Here is a 16,656-nt window from a genome sequence, read left to right on the forward strand (position 1 = left end):
AAGTGTGAATCTTAAATTATTATTATTTCTTCCTGTCGCTTACACCCGAGGTGGGGGGCAGGGGAAGGGGAGGGGAAAAGGAGAGGGGGGATTGCCTCCCCCCCTAAGGCACTGAGTGGAGAAGCCGCAAGGGGGGATGGGGGAGGCCACATTGTCCTCACTCCCCGGGGCTAGGCCCCAGGTCTCCCCAGCCCTGGGCTCCCCCATCACCTGAAATGCTAAGATGAGGCCCTGGGCCACCCGACCTCCCCCACCCCAATATATTACATCATCACTTTTTAAATAGATACAGGGACTGGTCCCACTACCCCCTCCCTGTGACCCCCCCCACTATTGGGGGTACCTGGGCAGCTGTGCAAATGGGCGTGGGGGGGTGCATGGGAGGGAGGGAGAGCACCGGGCCCCTGAACCTGCCCCTTTTAAGGAGGGGGAGGGGCCGCCAGGCCAGGGAGGGGATATAGTGCAAGGCAGAGCCCAGGCCGCAATGGGGGTCCAGCACCCAGCGAGGAAAGGGGGGGAGAGACCCCCACCCCCAGCAGAATTGGGTAGTTAAAAATCTGAAACTAGATTTCAACAAGACCAACAGAAGAGGCTATGTACAGAACAGGGGTAGATTCAGTCCTAAGGGAAGAGTGAGGGGATTATTCTCCCTGACCCAACAGGAAGCGCGGCTGGCAAGGGTCTGGGAAAAGGACCCCTTTCCCTCAGGTCCGCAGCCCACTCTCCCAGCGGCCAAGCAAGACGTTATTTGCCCACTGCCTTGGGAAGGGGGCGCCGCTCGCTCACCAGCTGGGCGGTTGAGGCGAGTGAAGCCGGCTCGCTGGAGGTGGCCGCCGGGGGCGCTCGCCCGCGCAGGGCATGGCCGCCAGATGGCGCCGGCTCGCCCGTTCTCCGCAAGGCTCCCCCAACCCCTCACCCGGTCCCACACCCTGCGCCGCGCCAGCCCGGGGGCGGCGTGAGTCAGGGGCGGCAGCGGTGGCGGCGGCTCCGGCTCGCACCTGGGCGGGGAGGAGGTGGGGAGGAGAAGAGGGTAGGACGCTGCCCGGCCCGCCCTGCCCTCTGGCCCCGGGGAGGGAGCGGCGGGAACAAGACATTCCCTGCCCGCGGACGCGGGAGGGGAGGGCCGGGGAGGAGAACCGAGCGAAGCGGCTCCCCTCGCTGGGCGGGGCCCCTCCCGCTGCCCCCAGGGGCGGGCGAGCCAATCAGGCCACCCCGCCCCCTTCTTCTCCAGGACCCCATGACTCAGCGCCGGGAGCAGGGCGGAGGGGGACTAGGATGGCTCCTTCCTTACAGGCCCAGTCCCCCAGTCTTTCAAGCTTCTACCTTGCTTTCCCCCACCTACCCTTCCTTTGCCGCCCCCTTTGCATAATTCACTGCCAGGAAAAGGGAACAGAAACCAGGAAGGAGGGGTCTCGGAAGGGAGGGGCAGTCCTTCTCCCCTCTACACAGCCAAAACCCCAAGGGGCGTGGGGGCGGGGCAAGGCTTTGGTCCCAAGCCCCCCACCCCCTAGAAACCCGCATAGCCGAAGAGGGATCCCGCAAATCAGAAATACATTATTGCTTCTACTCCCCAGGAGCAGCTGGAGACAGGGACCCCACCTTTACAATAGAGCTGTAAATATATACATAATATCATATGTATCACTCCTTGGGAGATCACCCCAATCTGGGGAGCCTCTGCCCCAAAACCTTCTCAGCTTGGAACTGGAATGAGGGCTCTGGGGGGCAGGGGCTGATTTCTGATGCCAGGGAGGCACAGTGCCCCGACCCCAGCTCTGTCTGTCCTGCACGCTCCCACTGCTTGGCATGGGCGTCCCCGGCCTCGTGCTGCTCCAGCACGGCCTCTTGTCCCTCTTTAAGAGGACTCCATGGCACCTTCAGCTTGAGGCGTGGTGGGTGCCCCCTCCTCCTCATCGTCATCAGGGGGCCCCGGGGTGGAGACCGGGGGCCCAGTAGGGGCTGACTGCTCCCAGAATCGAGCTAGAGAGAGGCGGAAGGTGTCCAAGTGGCCATTGGAGAGGTCGAGGCCAGCGGGGGATGGGGTGGCAGCAGAGGGTGGTGGGTAGTGGGGTGGTGCATCGTCCTTGCGTCGCCGCCGGGTGCGCACCTCCAGGCAGTTCTGGCCCTTGAGGTGGCGCTGCAGGTGGTCCTCCTTGGCGAAAGCCTTGTGGCACAGGTGGCACTCATAGGGCCGGTCTCCCGTGTGCAGGTGCATGTGGTTCTTGAGGTCATAGCTGTGCAGGAAGCGGGCTGGGCAGTGCGGGCACGAATAGGGGCGCTCTCCTGTGTGCTTCCGCATGTGGATCTTCAGCTTGTCATTCCTGGCACAGGCAGGGGGGAGGGGCAAGGGAGATGTTCAGGATGGGATCCCTGGCTCACCCTGGCTGGGTTCCCAGGCCTTGTCCCACTCCAGTCCCTCACCATTCGTTTCCCCATTATTACCCCAAGATACATTGGGCCCAGCCACAAGGCTCTCCTGTCTCCAGTACAGCCCTCTTGGACACCAAGTCTTTCATGCCCCAGACCTACCCCTCTTGACTTTCTTTCTCCTGGTTTCCCTATCCTGGTCTCTCTCCTCACTCTGGAAACCCCCACACCCAACAATCCCTTCAGGATCACCTATCTCCACAACTTGGGTCTTATAACTCCTTTATCCCTCCCCAGGGACCTGGCCCTTGCTGGCCCTGTTCCCTACAGGTACTCACCGGGTGAAACGGACACCGCAGACTTCACAGGCGAAGGGCTTCTCCCCTGTATGGGTCCTCATGTGGCGTGGCAGTTTGCCTGCCCCGTGGATGATCTTGTGGCAGACCGGGCACTCCTGGGGCATCTGGGAGCGGCGTTTGCGCACCAGCTTGTCCTGGCCATCTAGGCCTGGTGCCAGGGCATCCTGGTGCAGCGAACTTAGGTAGGCCATCAGGTCAGGATCGATGGCATCCTCATCTGAGCCCAGCTCCTCTGGGGACAGCGGGGGCCCGCCGCTCTGTGCCAGCCCATAGGCTGGGGGATATACCAGCTCCTCCTCTTCTTCTTCACCCTCATAGGGCTCGTAGCTCAGGGGCCCCTCAGGGGGTGAGGCAGTCCCTGTTGGAGGGCTGTAGCTGTCCGCCAGGCCACTGCCCCCACTGCTGCCCACTTTGCCTGCCACCTCCTCCTCCTCATAGGTCAAGGGATGGGTGGGCACTGTGGGCACCTCGGGCACTAGGTGGTTTGCCCGGGCCCCCTTGGTCTGCAAGAAAGCTTTTCGGGGCTTGCGGCTGCGGCGGGCAACAGGCCGAGGTGGTGGCGGTGGTGGCGGCGGTGGCGGGAGGGGCACCTGTGGAGGGCTGTCTTCCCCGTTGGGAACTCCTGAGGCCGTGGCTGTGGCGAAGGCCTCCAGGTACTGGCGGGCTCGCTCACAGTCATCCTCATCAGGGCTGGGAGCTTCTAGCCCACTGACCTGCAGAATCTCCATGCAGGCAGCGATGACACATGGGATCTCCAGCAGCCGGGCGGCCTGGAGCACTGCCGGCATGTTGGCGCTGCTGGTGGTCAGTGTGGCTGTATAGGCAAACTCGAGCAGGGCACCCAGTGCCTCTGGCCCCACAAAGTCCAGCTCACACACGCCAGCCCCTGCTCCCCCAGCGGCTGTCCCGCCGCCCCCAGCCCCCATGACGGCCCCGCCACCGCCCTCGGTGAAGAGTTTCTTAAAGTAGTGGCTGCAGGCAGCCAGCACAGCCCGGTGGGTGCGGTATTCAAGGCCCTGCGTCCGGATGGTTAGGTCACACAGATGGCCCAGCTGGCGCTGTTCGTTGAGGCAGCTCAGGAGCTCACTGCTGTGTTCAGGGAATGGAATCCCGATCAGGTCGTCCTCAGGGCTCCCCATCTTCTCCTGCAAGGTCAAGTGGAGGGGGAGGTTAAGAGTGCTCAGCCCTGCAAGGGGGTCCAGGGAAGGAGTACCAACACTGGCCAGCACTTATTGATGGATGACTACATGCCAGATACTCTTCTAAGCACTTTACACCCATTTAATCTTCCACAACCCTCTGAAGTAATGATTATCATCCATTTTCATAGACAAGGAACCTGAGGTGCGGACAGGTGAAGTGACTTTCCAAGTTAAGTGCAGAACGGGGTTCAAACCCAGGCAGTGGGCCCGGAGTCTGTGTTCCTAACCACTGTGCACTCTTCTGCCTCTGTGAGAGCAGGAGCCCTGACTTTCTGGTCCTTTCCTGGAGACTCATCTGCTTCACCTGCCCCATTCCCCATCCCTTTGGAAGAAGCCCTGGACTGGGATAGAGGATGCCAGGGTCCTGGCTTCAGTCTTCATGAAGAATTGGCTGAAGGACTCTGGGTGGCTCTGGCAGCCGGTCTCAATCATCTGAAAAGTAGGGTAACAGTCCTTGTGTGGAACCTCCTCACAGCCCAGAGAGAGGCCAATGAGAGAGTTCAGATTCACACTGGAACAAGGTCTGCTGGAGGCACGTCAGGTGCTTCAACTCAAGTTATCTCCCTAAAGCATTTGGTGCACTATAAAACACTATGCAAACAAGAAAGGCAGCTTCCCAGCACCCTCCTCCACCCACTAGAAGTTCATCTCCCCTTCTAGATCCCCCCTTCTAGAGGCCAAAAGGGAAACACAGCTCCCAGCATCCCTCCCCCCACATCCTCCCCTCCCCCATGGGGCCAAGGAGCAGCCACCCTTTGCTGGGGTGTCGCTGGCGCGGGTGCTTCCTGCCCCGCACAGATAAGCATCGTCCCCGCCCCCTCCCCCACTGCCAATAGGCCAAGTTCCAGTCCCACCCTTCCCCCCCTCAGCTACCACCACCACCTCTCCCTCCCCATTCCTGGCCAGTCAGGAAAGCGGCGCCCCCCCCCACCTCCCCAATTCCCCTCCAAGGCACAGCCGCAGAAGGTGCAGAGCTGCCAGCGATCCCAAGGCTGGTGGGAGGGTAGGGGTAGTAGAGCAAGTATGGCCTGGAAGTGTGGAGATCTTCTTCAAGTCTGGACTCTGCTACTATCTTGCTGAATGACCTTGGGGAAGTCATTTCTCTCTGTGCTTCAGTTTCCTCAACTGTACAAGGAGGGGGAAGGAGTGGAAGCTCCAAGGGCTCAGCCCTATAGCCCTGACATTTAGTGGGTCTGGAGCAACTGGAGACAGAGTTGGGGCCTGGAAAGAGCTGGGCTCTGGAGTCAGCCAGGCTGGAGTTGAATCCTCACTCTGTGGCTGATTAGCTCTGTGACCTTAAACAAGTGATCTAATCTCTGAACCTCTTTCCTCATTTATAATATGGGATAATTCTACCTGACTCCTAGGTTGCAGTGACGTGTGTGGCACAATGCCTGACACACAGTAGGGGCTCAATAAATGTTCTGGCCTTGGGAGGGAGAAACAAGGTCTTGCCTGGGGCCAGATTCCACTATACACATGGCCTCTGCTGGGAAAACTACTTGGGGACAGGTCTGTCTCCCTCCCTCAAATCACCCCGAGGGAGTCAGGTTACTATTAGCTACATGACCTTGGACAAGTCACTTCCTTTCCCGAGGAGGCCTGTTTCCTCATCCGTAATATTAAAGGCTGACCTAGATGATCCTTAGGGCAAGTCCCACTGACATTTTGTCAGTCTTCTCTGCCACTCCCAACAGCTGCTCAGCCCTGGTCATTGATGGGGAAAGGTTTTTTTGGGGGTTGGGGGAGTTAAGGGCCACAAATTTCCTCTTTAGGACACAAGAACTGCATTGTCTCTGCCTGTCTCCTTGCCTGCCACCTTCAATGCAATGCCAGGACTCCTGGGCAGAAGCCTTGAGTGAGCAGCACCCATGTGTCTGCCTGTGCTTGTAAGCCACATCTCAGTACCCTGAGATAGCCCACACGTTCCCACCTGAGTCCTCAAACTACTTCTCTCCCTGGGGGCCAAGAAGTCTGGGAACTCTCCCAGTTCCCTTTGGTTCTCCTGCCTGTACTTTACAAATAGTACAAATGGCAAATGGCCCCAGGACTTAGGAACAAACAAAAACTGGGTGGGCAGCAGCAGCCACTTAAACAGCAGTGGGCACCCTCCTGGGCCCAAGTGGATCCTGTCCCTCCTGAGGGGAATGGGTGGGGCTGTCCTCGCTGTCCATTGGCCGGGAGCTGGGCACCCGCAGGCACGTGGCTCACCCCATCCCTCTCCCTCCTTCTCTCCCCACCCCACCCATTCCCGCTGCTAAGCCCGCCTCCTTTCTCCCACCCCAGGGCCAGTCTCCGTGGCAACTTGGTGTGGTAGGGGCGCTGATTGGTTGACCCTGCTGTCAGGTCACAGGCTCAGGCTGGTTCACCATGCAACTCATATAAGGCTTGGGCAAAGGTGGGTGTTTAACTCCTTAGGCCCAACTCCAATGCCCATGGCCACGAGGTAGAGACGAAGGAGGGGAGAGGCAGAGGACACACGTGGGAAGGAGAGAGTGTTCACACAGTTCTCTAGCTTCTGGGAAACTCCCCCAGCCCTTACCCAGGGCTCTGGCACCTATGCCAACTTAGGTGCCACCTGGCACTATGCTGGTGCCAACCAGGCCAAGGGGGCACTCCTAGCCACATCATCTGGGAGGGGTGGAGGTCTCTGCCTTCTTTCTGACAGGGTGGGGCGCTGGTACCAGGATGCCCACCCCACCATGGGCATCCTTCCCACCTCTGCATCCCAGAGGGCCCAGCCCCCTGACGCCCCATGAGGACGGCCCATCCCCACCCAGCCTGGCATGCCCCCTCTTGCTAAGACCTTGTGGGCATGGGCGTGTGTGGTGGTTGTGGGGGGGGCAGCGGTGCCAGTGAACCAGGCGAGGTCTGTTTGGTCTGTTTGCCTGGTAGGGGGAAGAACTGGGGGCCCCGCCCCATTGCTCCCTTTTTCCCGCCACCCCCCCAGGCTCCCCTCACTGTCAGGCCTGCTAGACCGGCCAAGCCGGTGGGCAGCTCTCTTGAAACTGGGCCCTGAGTCAAGCCTGCCCCATCTTTGGTTGGGGGGAAGACTTTGGGGTAAGAAAGGTGGGAGAGGGGAAAAGGTGGGAGCCCCTATCATCTACCCCTCGGTGCCCAAGGGCACCTGCTAGGGTGTGTCCACCACCAAGAGACCAAAAGGTAGAGGGCACTGGCCCTGGTTCGGAAAGGAAAGGAGGCTGGAACTCTTTCCAGGTGCTGACCTCAGGCAGTGTCCAGTGCAGGGCTGGGGGCACCAGGGCCAACACTGCTGGCTGGAGCCAGCTGAAGAGCAGGGATACGAGGCCCTGAAAGGGGCAGCTGAGTAAAGCTGGCCCCCCTCCCTGCACCCTGGGGATTACGGGAGTGAGGCTTAGTGTGGGGGGCAGCAGGCGGAACCAGGATTAGTGGCAGAGAAAATAGATATGGGCCTGAGACACACAGAGCGCTCCCCCCACCGGGGCTCCAAGGCCCCCACCTCTGGGCTCTGCCAGGGAGCCTGAGAGGGGCCTGGCCAGCCTTCTCCAGGTGCGGCAGCTTGGAGTGAGGGAGGACACGGACCAGGCTGTGACATCCTCCTGCCAGGGGTGATGGAGACCTGAGGCTCTTCCCAGTGTCCCTGGCACCTTGGCAGGCCACCCCTCCCCCTTACTTCTTTCTCCTTTCTCCCCCCGTCCAACCCCCACCCCAACTCCAGCCTCAGGTTCTCTTCCTGTTTTTTTGGAGCTAAGTTTGCACGAAGCCAGGGCTTTGGCCTGTGGCTGGACCAGGGCGGGTGGGGAAATAGGACAGCCAGTCCAAAGTCCTCAGGGACCCAGGAATCCTAGTTCCCCAGCCTCTTCCATCCCTTCCCAGGGCCTCTGGGGCCCAGCGGCTGAAGCCATCTGGACTGCCCAGTTGGGAAGGCAGGGTAAGGGTCTGAGGGGAACCCCCTGGAGGACTGGAAGGCTTCGAAGGAGAGGCCCTCTGCCCAGGGATGCCCTAGGCACTCATGTAGCCCTTCTCTCCCCACCTCAGCCCCTCCAAGCTAGTGCATGCCTTCCCCATCCCCCCATATGCCGCTTCCCCCCTTCTAACCTCACCACCCCCAGCACTCACACTTCCTGGGGGCCGAGGCGGGGAAGAGAGACCGCAAGCCACGAAGGGGGAAGGAGGCAAGGGGAGTTGGCTGCTTCCCGGTGCTATGGGGGTTAAGCCTCTCCTCCCTCAAAATCCCCAATTCCTGGTGCTGCGACTCCCGAAATGAGGGAGACCTCAGTGCTCCCCCACATTTTCTTTCCGTGACACCAGCCCTAGCACACAGCCCCTCAGGCCACATCAGGAGAAATATGAGGGAGATAAAAGATGGCGGAGGAAGGAATGGGGGCAACTCCCTCTTTGCCAGCCTTCCCCTCTCTACCTTTGGGGACCTCTGCTCAGCAGCCATTCTCCACTCTTGGCCTCCTCTTTCTGTCCCCTTACTGCCTTCTCTGACTCTTGTCTCCCCTCTCCACACCTCATTCTTTGCTTTCCTTCCCTCAGCCCTTGCCAGGCTCCTGCCTCTTCTCTACCACATCTATGTCACTAGGCCTCCCAGGAACCATCCCTACCTTTCCTTTCTTTTCCCTTTTGGTTGTCTTGCTCAAGCCTCTCCCACTTCCTCCATTTCACCTTGCTCCAAGCATCCCTTTTCTTCTCCCCGGGCAGGCGCGGTATAGAGATGGGCAGAGGAATTAAATCAAGGAGGAAGGCCTGCCCTCCAAGGCCTGGTCTTGCCATGGGATGGCCACATTTAGGGCACCCATGGTCCCCTTCTGGATGAAGCACAGGACCAAAATTTGGGGGCCAGGTGGGGAGGATGGGTGCGGGGGGTGCAGTGAGAGCGGATGTGGGGTGGGGTGGGGGGGACAACCTAGGCCTCTCTGCCCGTCAGAGTTTCCAGCGCTGGAGCTGCTGGACTTTCCCCAGAAGGTGCCCACCCTGGGCCAGGCAGCTGTGCACTTGGACAGACCCTGGCCATCAGGCTTCCCAGCGGGGTCTGCCTGGGCACTGCCAGCTCCCCTTAGGGCCTGAGGAAACCGCACAAGGTGCCAGGGTCTGCCCTGTGCCCACCCCCTCCCCCAAGCCTAGCGTCTCCGGCTGGGTAACCGAGCCGGCTGGTAACCCCACACCCGCCAAGCCACCGGCAGAAACCTGAGCCCCCCAGCCCCAGAGGACACCCCAGCCCGATCCCCGGAGTCCGGCTCCCTGCCAGCCTGTCCAACCTCCTGTCCGGGCCCAGCAATCCCTCGGCTCCTGTAGGCCCCTTCTTCTGCTCTCCTGTCCTCCTGGGTCCCCTGGACGCTGAAGCTCCCCCACGCTCCAGCTCCTCAGACCCTCAGCTCCCTAAACCCCCAGTACAGTTGGGACACCCTCTGCCTATAGCCTATTTTTCAGTCCCTCTCTGACCCTTGGCCAATTCTAGGCCTCCAAGCCTCCCCTGGGGCCTCAACTCCCAAGCTAGAGCGGGGCCTACTCACCTGAACGCTGAGGGGCCTTGCCGGCAGCTCCTCTTGGCCCCTGGGGGGAGCAGGTTGGGAGGGGTCGGGGAGGGCCGGGCTGGGGGGGAGGTAGGGTGGCTGTTCCCCGCTCCAGCTCCCTCCTTCAAAGGGGCCGCCCACGACCTGGCCCAGCCCCTCCCCCCTACAGCCTTAACCCTCTGGGTGCTGTCCCCCCTCCCCCCAGCTTGGAGGGAGGGGTTACCAGAGGGCTGGCAGCGTGGGAGAGGGCCTAGAGTCTCTGCTGCTGTGCCCCAAGCCCCAGCTGTACCACCCCCGCCTGTCCTCACTCAGTCCTAAAAGGGGAAAAAGGTGAGCGGTAGGGAAGGTAGGAGCTGGGACAGTCCAGGAGGACAGAGGTGAGGAGGAGCAATAGGAGAGGCTTCTGGAGGTGGGACCAGGAGAAGGAAGAAGGGAGGGGAGGGGACAGGAGGCGGCAGTGGCCAGAAGAGGGAGGAGGGGAGCCCTGGACAGTCAGTGCCAGGGGTGACAGGTGCCCAGGTCCCAGCCCCTCAGGGCATGTGGTATGATAGGGGACCAAAAGGAGGCCCTCCAGACCCTAATGGGCCCCTCAGCCCCCCTGGGAGCTGGCCGAATTCTCCCCACCCTGTACTGGGCTGGGGCCCTCAGGGGCTGGGCAAGGCAGCACCCCGCCCTCCCCATGCCTCACCCCAAACCCACTCACATACCACAGTTCCTTGCCCGGGCGCCAGCCCCTGCCAACCAGGCCAGGGGGCAGCACTCATGCCAGCCCCCAGTGGCCGGGGGGATCAGGGGGACAGAGCTGGCCTGAGGGGGGTGGACAGATGGGGGAGCTGTGGGCACCGAAAGAGGAAGGAGCTGGGAGGGGGCATCTGCTGGGAAGCGCCTAGCCCCACCCCTTGCGCAAGCTGCTGCCACCCTGGCCGGTTGGGTGGGACCCGCCTGGGCCTGAGGGGCAACTCAGAAGGGCTCTGAGCCCAGAGATGGGTGGGCCACAAAGTCCCACTTAAACAACTCCTGAGGTCTCTTATTCCTGGAATGAGGGGTGCCCTCATGTCCCTCAAACATTAGGCCATCCTAAGTTCTGCTGGGCTGAGGGGGGACCACAGAAATGCCCCCTAAAATATCTCCTCCCCTTTCCCCCCAACAGCTGCTGGCTCAATGCCGCTGGCCTGCTGCCCCTCACCAGCTCCCGGCCCGGTTGGCACCTACCCACCAGGATGCTGGCAGTCCTGCTCTCCTCTCCCTCCTACCCCCCTGCTCCCAGCGCCCCATGCCAACTGTGGGCCTGGGGTGGGGGAGGGTCACCCCTGTGTCTTGGTGCCAGCCAGGCGGGCCCAGGCCCCTAGGTCCTATAGATAAGGCCCAAGACCCTGTTCTCAAGCTATCTCCTTAAGAGGCAACACACAGGTCAGGGCCAACACAAAGAGAGCCCAAGAGGCTATGGACAGCCCGATGAGCAGTGATTGAAGGTTCCACTCCCCAAGGTGGGGGCCAGTGTCTCTCCCTGCCACCAGGAGCCAGCCTCCCGGCATTCCCCCTGCCCAAGCATTTGCTTGGGCACCAAAGTCCCTGCAATTCCTGAGAGCCCTAGTGCCCGCAGCCTGCGAGGGAGTGGGGTGGGGCTGTTCTCTGCCCTTTGATCCCCATAAACCCAGGGAACCAGCCTAGAGGGCAGGGGGCAGGGAAGGAGTTCATGGGGCCCCTCCATTTCACCCCTGCCAGGGGCAGCAGGACAGGGTGTGGGCATCTCTTGGGTGGGGCCCTAAGAGAATGGGTAGCATGTCTCACCAGGGGAGACGGATATCAATCATGGGCACATGGGATCACGTGGGAACAGGATGATGAGAACAAGGTGGGGGGATACAGAGGGTACCCATGTTCCAATTTATTCTAGTCCTAGCTTTTACTCCCATACAGAAACATATCCAGACTTAACCAAATTGAGAGATCAAGGAGGACTACAACTCCCAGTATGCCCCACAATTGCTTTGCATGTACCTTGGGAGTTGTAGTTCCCTTGAGAAGCCCTGTGCTCTCTTCTTCCCCAGAGCCTCACTGATAGGGTCGGGGAAGGCAGAGCAGAGGACTTCACAAATCTCCAAGGGGACTGTGTTTAAAGAGGTAAAAGGCTAGGAGGTCCATGGTGGGGAGAGAAGACCCCTGCTCCCAGGCAAAGAGGGAGGAAAGGAGGAAGGAAGGAGGAGAGGATGTCTGTTGAAAGGGGCATATGGGTGGGGAGGAGTTGGGGGGGGAGTGGAAACAGGAAGGAAACTGAAGCCAGAGACATGAGGTCGAAAGCAAGGGCCTGGTGGAGCCCCACTCCGAGGCCAGGCAGGGACTGGGAATGCATTTCCCTCTGCCATTCTGGTGGCCTGGGGAGGCAGAAGAGGAATTAGTGATGTCAAGTGACAGCAAATTGGTGTGTTTGTGGGGTCACTGGGTCTGTTTGCCTGCCACCAGCTCTCTCTTGCCTGAGGGGGCACCCTCAACCCCTGGATCTGGCACAGGTATTTGCTGGCTGGGAAGCTCTGAAGACTGACTCGGTTCTGGGATGCTAGCAGGCAGAGGAAGGGGTTGGGAGAGGTCAGGGCCAGGTCCGATGGGAAATATGGTAGAGGGAGGTATGTGTGAGGTTAGGCCCAGGTGTGAGGTCAAAGAATTGTGCTGGCAAATGAGGATGCTATCCTCCAGGGCTGAGGCCATGACAGCTGGGAGGCCTCTGAGAGGAGGCCCACGGGCATGGGATAGAATGAAGAGGGCAGCCCCCAGTGGAATTTGCTAAAAGTAGCTTTCCCCCTATGCCAGGTAACCTATGAACATTAAAGGTGGCAACTAAGGGGGCCAGATGGCAGCCGATTGCCTTTCCTTAGTGGGGGTGGAGGTCAGAAGTGGGCAGAAGCTCTGCTTCGAGGCCACTTTCCCTGGCCTCCCCAAGGCTCTGGGACAGATGCTTACAGGCCCCAGTCAAGACTCTTGCCAAGACCTTGGTGGGGCTGGGTGGGAGCTCTCTCTTGCCCCTCTGAAGCCCTTGATAGTACATGACAGCAGCTCTAACCCCTTCCCCCCAGTCCCCCAGGCCCGCCTTGGCGCCTGGCCGCCTGTGTGTTGGCAGGACTGTGGGGGGGGCGGCGAGGCAACTTCAAACTGTCCGGGCAAAACGTCAAGTTTACTCACGAGTTTACTCAGCAGAAGGAGGGGGAAGAGGCCAGAGCGGGCACACCCCATGCCAGGGTCCTATCCGTCTGCCTGTCCCCACCTTCCTCCCCACCCCCTCCTCTTCAGCCCTAGGCCAAAACAGGCATAGGCCCCAAGGCCTGGTGGCAGGGCAGTCTTAACTCTCAGAAGGTCAGGGAACCAAGCAGGCTGGAGGCAGGAAGCCCAGGAGCAGGCCCAGAGGCTTCTATCAGAGGGCAGCACCCTGCCTGGAACCCATTCGCTACCCATCTTGGGGCCTCTGCCTCGGGCCAGATACTGGGTCTCTCAGCCACCAAGAAGGGGGCAGTACCGAGCTGGGCCTCCTCCATCTGAGCAGTCCCCTGGGAAGTGACTTCTGACCCCAAATGTCCAATCCTAGACTGTGCCTCGGGGAGCATGATGCCATCTGGGCAGCCAACAGTATCAGGGGCTGGTTCTCTCAGCCTTGGCTTGGAATGGGGGGCCAGCACCCTATCTGACCTACTTCCCTTTCCTCCCCACCTGCTTTCATTCTCTGCTTCTCTCCCCCAGCCTTCACTGTCCCCACCCCAGAGGCGCTCCGCCCCCCATGCCCGCTGGGCCCCCTCCCCCACCCTTCCCCAGGGTGCCAAGTGCAAGCACACAAAGGGCCCGATGGTGCATTGTTAGCCCAGCCCCCGCTGCCCGCCGCACCCTCCCGGGACGGGCACTAGGCCAAGGAGGAGCTGGGGGCCTTGGGTGCCAGGGGGCACCATGGGGAAGGGGGAAGAGGTCAGCACCTGTCTTCCAGATACTGGGGTCCATAGCAGCTGGAGTTGCATAGTGATGAGAGGGCTCCATTAGAGCAGGCCTCTCTCCTTGACACCTGAGCCTAGTGGGCACTGCCTTCTTTCTTCCCCAGAGCCCCTTTCGGGTGGTATTAACCCCTTCCTGACCCTTGAGCTAAGGCTAGGGGGTGTGGTACCCAAGGGAGGGGACAGTGTCTGGGGGTGCCAGCAGGCTGCGTGGTGCCCACAGCAACCATGCAACAGAGGCACGCTGGGGGAGCTGGGGTCCCGGGGGCCAGGGACAGGAGGCACTGACAGAGATTTCTTCTTGTTTCATCAGCTGCTCCAGGGGGAGCCCCCTGCCCTTCTCCCCAGTCACCACTAAGGAGGAACACTAACTACCACCCAACTCAATCACAAATACGTCCCTCTCCAGCACAACTCCTATGCCCACTCTCCCCTCCTAACCTAATGCCCACTCTATGCCAGCTCTCCCAGTGGTGCCAGGTGGGTACAGGGGTGACCAAACCAGTTGGTGTATGTGGGGGAGCAGAAGGCAACCCCATGATCCTCCAGGCCTCATCCCCCACACATATACACCCTATTGGGAACACAGAGTTCCCATCCTGGTTTAACCCCTCACTGCCCAATCTGGCTCCCCCTACCCCTACTAAACTGTCTTCCCTCCTCCAGGAATAAGTTGGGGGAAGGGGGAATAGCTGCGCTGACTCATTCCCATTCTCAGCTGCAGCTAGGGGTCTCCAAAGCATTCGAGTGGGGGTCAATTCAAGAACGCCCTCCACCTGGCCCGGAAGCCAGGACAGCCTGCTGGTCTCCCCCTCTCCTCAGCACCCACTTCCGGTGTCCCAAACTAGGTCAGCAGCGCTCGTTTCCTGTGGGTCAGCTAGCACCCGCGCCTCTGCCCCTCCCCTGCTCCGGACCCAGGCTCCCCCCGCCCCCCCCCAGGGCGCCCCGAGGTCTCACCACGTCTCAGCCGCCCTTTGATACGTGGGGGTTGTGCGGGGCGGGGGGCAGGGGACCCGCCCTCTCTCCAAACACCGGCAGGGCCGGGGCGCCTGGGCAGGCACGTGTCCGGGCACAACCCGCTGCCCACGCCGCCCCCCCACTCTTGGCCCCCCCTCGCTCTGGCCGGGACACGTCGCTCTCTTACTTGGGGTGGGGTGGGAGGAGAGAAAGAAAGCTGGAAATTGAAAGCAGCGCCCCCCACCCCTTTGAATGGCAGCCCTCTGCCAGCGGCGCGCACAGTAGGTTCTACAACACAGTCGCGACCCCCACTCTGGGTAGGGGCAGGTGCGCCGGCGCCGGTGGGGGAACGGGTGGTAGGTAGAATTCTTCCCAGTCACCTACTCTGGCTCTTGGGTTCTGGGGGCCTGAGCTGGCTTTGAAAAGGTGGCGGCGGGACTGGAGCCTGAAGGAAAGGAGTGGGATGGAGGGGCGGCGGAGTGAGGGGTCGTCCTATGTCGCTGGGAGGTTGTCGCTGAGCCCCACTACCAGAGAGAGAGCGCGGCTCTGGAAGCGCAAGAAACCGAATAGTCCAGCCGGTAACTTTCCCCCAAGCGGCGGCTCCTCCTGTGCTCCCCCCACCCCCCCCTGCAACTGGCCCAGGTCCAACCCACCGCGCCAGGGGGCGCGGGGGGGGGGGCGGGGGGAGCGTGTTGTCCTAGTTAGAGTCCGTCAGCGTTTCCATTCCCTCAACTCGGTCGGGTCGGGGGTCTCCCCCTAAAGTCACGACGGAGACTAGGGGAGCGCTCAGCGCCGCCTCACCCTCTCTCCATCCTGGAGCCGCCAGTCCGTCTGATTCTCAGAAGTGCAGAGAAAGTTTCTGGGGACCCTCCGCCCCGCGTTGGGGGCGGCCGTAGTTCCTCCTCTACCTTTCCTGCCAGTTAAAATCAATTCCAAACACCCGGGGTGTTGGGAAGGCACAGGGAAGGGGAGTGGTGGGAATCTGGTCTGCATGCGTGTGTGTGGGGGGGGTCCTACTTACAGGACGGACGAAGGACACTGCAGTAGTCTAGAGTCCGGGGGACCCCGAGCCAGGAGACAAAAGTGGGATACACTCACCTCTCAGCCTTTGGGTCCGCTGGCTGGAGCTGCTGAGGCACAGGGTGTGGGGAGAAGCGCGTCCCCTGCCAGGCCCGGGGGCTTGGGGCCCTGCTCCGGTCCTGGTCAGAAGGCCGCGGTCAGTCGCTCGCCGCTCTCTGCTGGGGGGCTCCTCCTCCGCAGCCCTCTGCCTCCTCCTGCCGCCCGCCCCCCCCTCGGCCGCCGAGAACCGTACATTCACCTGGCTCCCACCCGCCCCCCCCTCAGGGCCCGCCTCACCTGTCCTGCTGTCTCACCTGTCCTCCTGCTTGCTTTCCCCCCATCCCTCCCCTCCCTCCCCCCGCCCCCTGCCACCCCCCAAACTCCCCCCCCCAACCCTTAGCAACACCCTCTGTCACTTCCTGGTTTTTTACCCGCCCCCCCAGGCCCCCCTCCCTCCGCCCAATAAGGACATAAACTTCAACCCCTTGGTCCAGCCAGTCCCTGCAGGGCGCAGATGGGTCCCTCCCTTTTCGCTCCCTTCCTCCAAGCTCTTACTTTGCTCTCCGAGCCTTTCCCACCCTCCTCTTTTCCCTCCTTCTTCCCTTCTCTCTCTCTTTCTCCCTTCACCTGCCGCGGTCCCTTTCCCCCCCCTCCCTCTCCCTCTCCCTCTTCCTCTCTCTCTCCCCACTAGCCCCTATCTCTCTCAGTCCACCTTAAATCGAACTCCGCCCCCGACCCCCATCCAGCCCTCCGCCGCTGCTCCGCTCCGCCCCCTGCACTCCACCGCCCTGTCCGCCCATTGGCCTGGGCACCCGCCCATCCCAAGTGGGTCCCGCCTTGCGTTCGGCCAGGGAGGGGGCGGAGCCGAGGGGCTGGCCTGAAACCTGGAGGAGGGGAAGGGGGAGGGGGCAGTGTCCGCAGTGGCCGGAGAACCCAGTACCCCCAGCCTGGGCTCCCACTCCTCCAGAGGGGCTTCTGTAGGGTCAGCATCTCGGGAGGGAAGGGTGTGAGAGGTTAAAGATAGGCTAGGTAGGGGTGAGGCGGGGACTTGGGGATTGAGAGAGGGGGGTCCCGTGAGGGGCTATAATCAGGTCAGGGCCCCGGGAGGTAGGGGGAGGGGGAGCCACCAGGCCATCAGCTCTAGCTCCTACGCCACAGCCCCCACCTCAGAGGGAGCGGGGGAGTTGAGGCTGCGGGCACCCTGCGTCCCTCCCCACGCGTGACGGCGCCCCGCGGGGAGGGA

General features: G+C 61.6%; 1 protein-coding gene across 8 annotated transcripts; it reads right to left on the reverse strand.

Moving 5' to 3' along the window:
* Positions 1-5: 5 nt before the first annotated feature.
* On the reverse strand, positions 6-15,991 carry ZBTB7B (zinc finger and BTB domain containing 7B). 8 transcript variants are annotated; one of them, XM_070267082.1, is made up of 4 exons: positions 15,969-15,991; positions 15,453-15,553; positions 2,706-3,871; positions 6-2,321 (listed from the first exon to the last, which is right to left on the reverse strand). In XM_070267082.1, exons 3-4 carry the CDS (start codon positions 3,863-3,865, stop codon positions 1,856-1,858), a joined length of 1,626 nt encoding a protein of 541 aa, XP_070123183.1. In that variant the 5' UTR covers positions 3,866-3,871; positions 15,453-15,553; positions 15,969-15,991; the 3' UTR covers positions 6-1,855. The 8 variants fall into 8 exon arrangements, with proteins under 8 accessions (XP_070123183.1, XP_023496836.1, XP_023496837.1 ...); XM_023641068.2 differs by lacking the exon at positions 15,969-15,991 and adding an exon at positions 15,711-15,824; XM_023641069.2 differs by lacking the exon at positions 15,969-15,991 and adding an exon at positions 15,728-15,788.
* Between the last annotated feature and the right edge of the window lie 665 nt (positions 15,992-16,656).

The sequence above is a fragment of the Equus caballus genome, chromosome 5 (assembly GCF_041296265.1).
Source record: "Equus caballus isolate H_3958 breed thoroughbred chromosome 5, TB-T2T, whole genome shotgun sequence".
NCBI lineage: Eukaryota > Metazoa > Chordata > Mammalia > Perissodactyla > Equidae > Equus > Equus caballus.